An 8,828-nucleotide genomic window follows, 5' to 3' on the forward strand; every position below is an offset into this window, starting at 1 on the left:
CCTGACAAAAACAAGAAATGAGGAAAGGATTCCCTATTTAATAAATGGTGCTGAGAAAACTGGCTAGCCATATGTAGAAAGCTGAAACTGAATCCCTTCCTTACACCATATACAAAAATTAACTCAAGATGGGTTAAAGACTTAAAGGTAAGACCTAACACCATAACAACCCTAGAAGAAAACCTAGGCAATACCATTCAGGACATAGATATGGGCAAAGACTTCATGATTAAAACACAAAAAGCAATGGCAACAAAAGCCAAAATAGACAAATGGGATCTAATTCAACTAAAGAGCTTCTGCACAGCAAAAGGAACTACCATCAGAGTGAATAGGCAACCTACAGAATGGGAGAAAATCTTTGCAGTCTACCCATCTGACAAAGGGCTAATATCCAGAATCTACAAAGAACTCAAACAAATCTACAAGAAAAAAGTAACCCCATCAAAAAGTGGGCAAAGGATATGAACAGACACTTCTCAAAAGAAGACATTTATGCAGTCAACAGACACATGAAAAAATGCTCATCATCACTGGTCATCAGAGAAATGCAAATCAAAACCACAATGAGATACCATCTCACACCAGTTAGAATGGCGATCATTAAAAAGTCAGAAGACAACAGATGCTGGAGAGGATGTGGAGAAATAGGAACGCTTTTACACTGTTGGTGGGAGTGTAAATTAGTTCAACCACTGTGGAAGACAGTGTGGCGATTCCTCAAGGATCCAGAACTAGAAATACCATTTGACCCAGCAATCCCATTACTGGGTATATACCCAAAGGATTATAAATCATGCTACTATAAAGACACATGCACATGTATGTTTATTGTGGCACTATTCACAATAGCGAAGACTTGGAACCCCAAATGTCCATCAATGATAGACTGGATTAAGAAAATGTGGCCCATGTACACCATGGAATCGTATGCAGCCATAAAAAAAGGATCAGTTCATGTCCTTTGCAGGGACATGGATGAAGCTAGAAACCATCATTCTAAGCAAACTATCACAAGGACAAAAAACCAAACACTGCATGTTTTCACTCATAGGTGGGAGTTGAACAACGAGAACACATGGACACAGGACAGAGAATATCACACACCAGGGCCTGTCATGGGGTGGGGGGCCCGGGGAGGGATAGCATTAGGAGAAATACCTAATATAAATTACAAGTTGATGGGTGCAGCAAACCAACATGGCACATGTATACCTATGTAACAAACCTACACATTGTGCACATGTACCCTAGAACTTAAAGTATAATAATAAAAAAAAATACCTGAGACAGGGTAATTTATAAAGGAAAGAGGTTTAATTGACTCACAATTCCACATGACTGGGGAGGCCTCACAATCATAGCGGAGGGCAAACAAGGAGCAAAGTCACGTCTTACATGGTGGCAGGCAGAGCGCATGTGCAGGGGAACTCCCCTTTATAAAACCACCAGATCTCATGAGATTTATTCACTATCACGAGCACAGCATGGGAAAGACCCGCCCGCAGGATTCAATTACCTCCTACCAGGTAACTCCCATGACATGTGGGAATTATGGGAGCTAAAATTCAAGATGAGATTTGGGTAGGGACACAGCCAAACCATATCATCATCTGTCCACCTATGGACTTCATCAGCCCTTCAGGTAACTTAGTTTTTGACACCTGTTTCCTATTTCACTTAATCAAATCTATTTTGCTTTTGTATGTTTTTTTTCCACTTTTTCAAACAGAAATGTTTGCTTGCCAGTGATAAGCTAAGTTGGTAGGTAATGAATAACAAAATGACCTGGATATTTTCTAAGGCCTTTTTTCCCCCTTGGTTGTAATCTTAGTTTGAGAGAAGCCATAAGGATACCCAGTTATTTGTAGAATGGATACATACACTTGAGGTGACCATGAAGTCAAAGAATGGGACATAGAGGACTACTCTGCTTAGCTTTTTTTTTTTTCCTATTTTCCCATCCTTGCAGAATCAGATTCATAAAATTTTAGAAAGATTCTCACAGTTTAGCCATGGTTGTGACAAACTCTGAATACCAGAGGACACAAAGGGAGAGGAAAAACTGTTCTATTTTTTTTCCCCAGGTACTTGTGGAAAATTTTTGCTGCACTGAAAATAACCCTTGCCTTTCTCTTGCTCCAGGCTGCCCTTTTCTTGGGCCTGGGGGTGTTGTTCTCCTTGGTCAGCATTCCCTTGGTCATCTATGACTGGGCCTGCTCATCGAGTAGTGACGAAGGCCACTGAGACCCGCCGAGAAAAAGAAACATCCCTGTTGTCTGCTCAGTCAAGTCCCCACACATCAGCAATCTCTCACCACTTCTTTTGCAAGTTTACAGAAGCAAACAGAAATGTACAGGATACTTAAAATGGAATAACTTTTTGGTTGCAAAACGAAGACATGGTTCTATAATGCTTCATGTCCCTCCAAGATTTGAGATCAATTTAGGGATTGTGAATTTTTTTTTTTCAAATTTCATACAATCATATTTCCCAGTACTTTTCACAATCATTTTTTACCCATCTAACTCTATGTTTTGTGGCTTCTCGGTCTCTTAGAACTTTGAAAACATGATATACAATCATGTTTATTTATTATACATCCAGATTCTGAAATAATTTTCCTACTGATGTTCAGCTCACACTATCTGTACCTTTTTAGAAGAGAAAAGAATCTTGAATTGTATATATTTATTTTGCTTTACAGAAAAAAATGGTTTCATAAATAATTTGCCTATTTTGGTTAACATAGCACATGGAGATAATCATCTGAAAGTTATAGGGCACTGCCACTGCTGAATCAGAGCATGCCCAATATTTGAGGTGGCTCTGATTTCCTGGCAGCTGAACTCGGGTAGTCCAGTGGCCTAGCTGGTACCACATCTATTCCCATCCAGAGACATTCTCTGGCAAGTGTTCTCAGCTGAAAAGTGGTTGGGGATGATTCTTACCTTGGTAATTAAATGAAGCTACACATTTGGGTAATCTAGCAAATGAAGTATTTTTTCCCTCTTGGCAACTTGTGTCAGAGTTACTCTGGTCTGAGTCAACTTTCGCTGGGGAAAACCTATGGAACCTACTGCAAAAAGATTGTCCAAAATGCCTAAGAAAATACTCCTCTGATGCGTTTAGCCTTCAACCCTACCTGTCTTGCTGAAGGGAGAAAAATGTTTTAGTACATTATAGGCCCAGCAGCTTTTATTCATGTCCACCAGCTAGTTGCACAGAGAATCATGTGTACCTAATTAAGGATGATCTAGGATAAGTAACTCCTGTTTTATATTGAGTATTTTAGGGAAGTCTTTAAAAGACTTGTTTTATATCTATAAATCTAGGTTATTACAAATACAAGAATTTTGTACCTTAAATAAGCCTCATTTCTATTTCTTCTTCATTAATTCTCCATCTAGTCTTGTGAAAAAAAAAAAACCCTCAGAGATAGTCTTTGTGAAGAGCTTCTGACAGAATCACTGAGTACCTTCCTTCCCCCAGATGAGGAAGACAAGGGGGTCTCAGTGTCTGTGCTGTCTCCTCTTCTCTTCCCCAACCAAGGACTGTGCCATTACTGCCCATCTCAACTGTCCATGCAGGAGGACAGAGTTGCCTGGTACTCTTACCCTTGTCCCTCTCCTAAAGGGAGCACAAGGAAACTGAAGAGACTGAAAAAGAAGAGAGTTTGTAGCTGAAAAATAATAGGGATAGCAAGGAAACCCAGAACTGCATTCCCCTAAGTGGGGCCATCCCATGTGATTGAATTGTCCATAGCTTGCCTATGGTGAGAAATGTGCATGCTCCGTGAGCTGGTCTCTTGAAACAGGACTTATGCTTCCTCTATATTCTGGTTAAATTTTCCAAACGCATAAGTTCACTGAGCACAGATTTCTTATCCAGAGACAAGTAGAATCTAACCGCAGACTGTTGGCAGAGTTTCCAGGCACTTAGCCATGTTCCCTTCCTGACTCAAATCCCCAAAGGCCTTCACTCTCACTGAGAATCACACTACTGTCCCATAGATAAGGCAGGCATTGAAGCACCTGTCGTGATCCTCTTGGGGGGAGAATGAAAGGTTATTTCCTGCATTGCATCATCATAGCCTTTAATATAATGCTACAGAATCATATCCACATTAGGTTAGAGTTCAGATATTTGGATATGAATACCTAACCTAGCCATATCCATGGCCATCTCTGTCCTTTTCAGCAATGTTTTCCATATTATATTAGCAATGACAGAAACAGAACAAGCCAAGATCCAGTCAGTTCTTGGGAGCTTGTCTAGAGCACCAAGTAATGAAATAGCCAGGTAGTGGGATGACCGTACCTTTAAAAATACATAATTTAGTTTGCAACCTATATTATGCTACTTTCTATTTTCCTCGTTACTTTATAGCAATTCATTTTACCCTCACAAAGTCAATTTAGAACCTTATCATTAACTGGGATGTATAGTGATATTTTTGGGCCTTTGGGTTTCATGTGTCAATACAAGGAATATTTATTTAAAATAGATTTATTTAGAGGAGGCACAGTGTTATTGATCTGTGTGACACCACCCATATTTTTAAAAACCTTTGTATGTTTATCTAAATTTGTTGTTGACTGAATATAATAGACCCTACCATAATTTGTCAGATATCACTGATTAGTTACATCCTTTGTGTGGGATTAGCTGTAAAGTATACTGCTCTTATTCTTATTCAGAATAGTTAATTGGTAGCCAAAAATACATATATCACAGATGTTAGGTCGAATTTAAACAGCACAGTCAAGTGCTATGGAAGTTTTTCTGCTAAATTAGTAGATTAAAGAATACTATACCCTAGGCATGGGGAGCAGCACATTTTCCTTTGGTAGGTAGGATCTCTATACTAGTGAACAGTGCCAGTTTCACACTTTGGATTTAGAACTGTTCTCTAGTTATTGTAACACAGAATACTGTCAATCCCTAATTTACTTAATGTTACTTATTGGAAGTGGGGCTGATGAAATACCCACAGGAGGGAAATCTACTGTGTTTAGGCACAGGCAGCCCCAGTGTATAAGGAGATCATATTCCAAAAGGTTGTCAGTTGGTTGTTTGCAACCTGGAATGTATTTTCCTTTAGAGACCAGGTTATCCATGGTGGTTAGGCCCCTAGAGCAGCTGGAAAAGATGATCAAACCCATAGGTTAGCTGACATCGAATAATGTAATAGGTTTGCTAAAGAATCTAACCATCAAATATAATATTGTTTCCAGGGAGGGTGTTTGTTCAGAGTTGCCTGTTAGTAGAATCTGGACTGTCCATCCCAGCCACATCCCACCTACTGGACAGTAGGGGTAGAGATGCCACCAGACTACAGGTGACCAGATTGGCCTGAAACATGGTGTCCAGTAAAAACAGGGAGGAATAAGTCCATGACTGCCAGAGAGCTTGGTGGTAGGAGGAGGGTGAAGGAGGGTGAGGGGGCCTCTCATGGGTCAGAAACCTCCAGGGACATCCCTCAGCTGGTACCTCTGCTGTTGTCCAGAGGGTTCAGGCTTGGTCTGCCTTCTTCTGTTTGTCTGACTTTTGGCTCCTATGGTTCATCTCCTGCCCTGCCCGCCACAGAAAAGGATGCTGCTGCACAGCTTCTCCAACGTACCAGTCATTGAGGCCAGCGCGCAGCACTTTTAATGTTTTTAGTGCTAGTAACTGTGTTTTAACTCTCCAGGAATAAGCTGGGAGGTTAGAAAACAAGAAAAAAGGAAAAAAAAAAAAAAGCTCTCCACCCACTTTCCTTTTTTACAGTTACAGACCCTGTTGAGAAAAAGAAGCACCCAGATGGGTGATGGTGATAGGGCTTGTGGTGGACACAGGGTTGTGGTAAGATTGCTCAGTGCTTCGGCGAGCACCTAAGACTGTTACCCTGGAACTGACGGCTTTCTAGAGCTTGATTCATGCCTCTAAGCCAGTGGTTCTCAAAGTGTGGCCCCTAGACCAGTAGCATCAGCATCATCGGGGACCTCATTAGAATGCAGATTCTCAGCCCCCTCCCAGACATGGTGAAGTCAGAAGCTCTCAGGGAGGGACTCAGCAAATGATTCTAAAGCGCATCAAGTTTGAGAACCACCCTAAGCCAATGAGTCTCCCTTTTACTTCCCATTAGTCCTACCTCACCAGATGATTCCTAGGACTCATGGTGCAAGATACAGGAGCCAGGCTTTAGGGAGGGGAGGAAAGGAGCCTGGCGGCAGGGGTCTCTGCAATGGCAAGAAAGTGAGTGAATCCAGCGCTGCCACCTGGTTATCCCCTTCTCGTTGAAAATAGCAGCGCAGGTGCAAATTCCTAAACACAGGCTGCCTGCACTCGGTGTTACCTCGGGCTGAGGCATGATAATATTTTATTTTTTAAAGCTGTGAGGAAATGAAAGTGAGGCTTTGGTTGGGGCGAGGCAGTTGTGAAAGAAATTAAAATAAAAGACCCTTTGTAAATGCAGACTTAGAAGAAATACTGAATTTGTGTCAGAAGTTCTCCAGTGTTTGTGTTAATCGTGTGGTGATAATCCTGTCCTCCTTTTAAAGCGAATTCTCTACTGAAAGGTCTGCTCTGCTTAAGGAGCTACAAACTGCTCTCAAAAGAATGAAATACTGAGTTCCAATTCAGTGGGGCACAGTGTTGGACTATGGCACATTTAGTTGGAGTCGGGGGGAGGTCAGGAATATGATCAGATAATGGATTTTATATCTTAGAGCAAAACCTATTAGTCTCTCTCAGTTTATCAATTTAAATGGCTTTAGGCTTATAGGAGGTGTAAACTTTAAGAATATAATTCTCCCATTCAAGTTTACAGCAAACATCTAGCCACCTTCAAAACAAAGAAGATACAGACCATCATTTAGCAATACTAATACATGATTTTCCTTGGGGATGGCAGGTTTGAGAATCCTTTAGCAACAGGACATACTTCCCCTAAATTACAGTGAATTATTTATAACGAGATAAAGCTTTCAGGTACAAGCTGAAGGTGGGGTGTCTAACAACTAAAAACTATCACTAAATCTCAAAGAGAAAGTTCTTGCAAAATATGTAAAGTTCACAAGGTGCAGACATTTTCCTTCTTTAGGCTTTTATCTAAGGAAGGGCTATGAAACTGGGCCCATCTGTATACAGGCTCAAATTTACGTTTTTAAAGGAAGAATCTATGCAGCTGAGGCTTATTGCAGGAAATACTTCATTTGTATGTAAATATTATTGTAAATAAATAGGAGGCTGTATATTTTTGAAGTTGTTGATCCGCACTGAAATAGAAGTGTCTAGGATCTGCATATAAACAATAAATGTTTCCTAGATATTAGTGGTTTTGTTTGGGAATTAGAAAAATTTACATTCTCTCCCAGGTAACATAGTTCTCTCAATGTAAACTTGGAACCTGAAACCCTACTTAATTTAGAGAAAGAAATGTCTGAGAAATAGTTCCCTTGATTTCTTATGCTGGCATTAAGATCAATTATTTAACAGATAGTCCTCTGAGATACAAATAAGGAATATTTAGACACAAATCCTTGTCCTATAGAAACAGATATACCCAAATGACAAATTGTTTCTTCATAATGATCTTCCATTTTTAACACTCATACCACTACACAGTACATATGAAAACAGAAGCTGGGGAGAAGAATGTTTTTTTCACAATTGAATTGCTGCATTTCTCAAACTTTGGGATCTATGAAAGCAGGGAGAGGGAACCTGAATATTAATTATGAGCACAAATTTGAAGGAAAGAAAACAAAGAACCATTATCTAATCAAGCTTTGAAAGTCCTGCATGTTTGCCTTTTATTTTAGTGTTGACGCCAACATAGACTGTCTAAGGTATTTTTTTCCCCAAACACTTGAATCTTGGTCGTTGGTATGTAATCCACTCTCCAGAGTCCAGTGTACTTTAGACTTCATCTGAGTCCAGTACATGTACCACACTACTGTTTTATTAATGTAAAAACCTTGTAAATGAATTTCAGATGGGTGATTTAAGTGAGTCACAAGTCACAAAACTTTGCTATTCATAGTTAATCAAATAGAACTGGGTTTTTTTTTTCAGGGTGTGGTGTAAATAAAGAAATATAAGAAGTTCTGTTCTATAACTGCTCTGTTAACATAGTTTTTAAACATTAAAAAATTGAACTAAAAATATTTAAAAATTTTGTGTTTGTTCTTTTGCGATGCAATACTAAAATGGGGCAGTTGTGTACTATATACACTATTCAGGATTGCTGGAGAAGGGTTGTACATATTTGTCAGTGTTCTAGATCATAGAAGGTTATATACTTAAGCACCCTAACGTAAATATTTTAAAAAATACTTCTGATAGAAATCTATCTGGTCTGAAACATATACCACATTTCTCCATTCTTCATAATCAGAGTAGATTCACCATAATATTTTCTTTTTTAAGTCAAGTTTACCTTTATAAGTATTAATTTCTGCCCTGTGTTGTAGGAAGGAGTTGAGTCTTTCTCTACCCACATTGCTGCCACCTATAAAAGAAGAAATTCTATCAACACTTCCATTTCTCAGTAACTATTGGGTCAAAGCTAGTGCCGCCTTGTCTTTTTATCCATCACCGACTCCTCTCCAGCATCTTAGAAAGGCTTTACCAGACCAGCAAGATGGCCAAAGTCTGATATCCAAGTTGTTCTTGTGGACAGGGCTAGCACAGGAATAGCCTGGGTCTTTTACAGTGTGGCTGGGAATGAAGACCCCCTTGATGAACTCCTCTGGCCTACCCAGGTGACAGCAGTGCATTCTGCAGGGCCTCGGTGGCACACACGCAAAACTCAAAGTAGAAACCTGGGGCACAGGAGTCCAAGT

At 39.9% G+C, this 8,828-nt stretch overlaps 1 protein-coding gene across 13 annotated transcripts in view; it reads left to right on the plus strand.

The window, feature by feature from the left end:
* The window catches only part of SLC38A1 (solute carrier family 38 member 1), an 87,123-nt gene extending 78,965 nt beyond the window's left edge, over positions 1-8,158 (plus strand). For all 13 annotated transcript variants that reach the window (XM_055357376.2, XM_019038835.4, XM_055357377.2 and 10 more), the window contains one exon: positions 2,146-8,158. In XM_055357376.2, coding sequence (XP_055213351.1) covers positions 2,146-2,247 — 102 coding nt within the window. In that variant the 3' untranslated portion in view covers positions 2,248-8,158. The remainder of the gene's footprint in view (positions 1-2,145) is intronic.
* The last annotated feature ends 670 nt before the right edge of the window (positions 8,159-8,828 follow it).

This window comes from Gorilla gorilla, chromosome 10 (assembly GCF_029281585.2).
Source record: "Gorilla gorilla gorilla isolate KB3781 chromosome 10, NHGRI_mGorGor1-v2.1_pri, whole genome shotgun sequence".
Taxonomy (NCBI): Eukaryota; Metazoa; Chordata; class Mammalia; order Primates; family Hominidae; genus Gorilla; species Gorilla gorilla.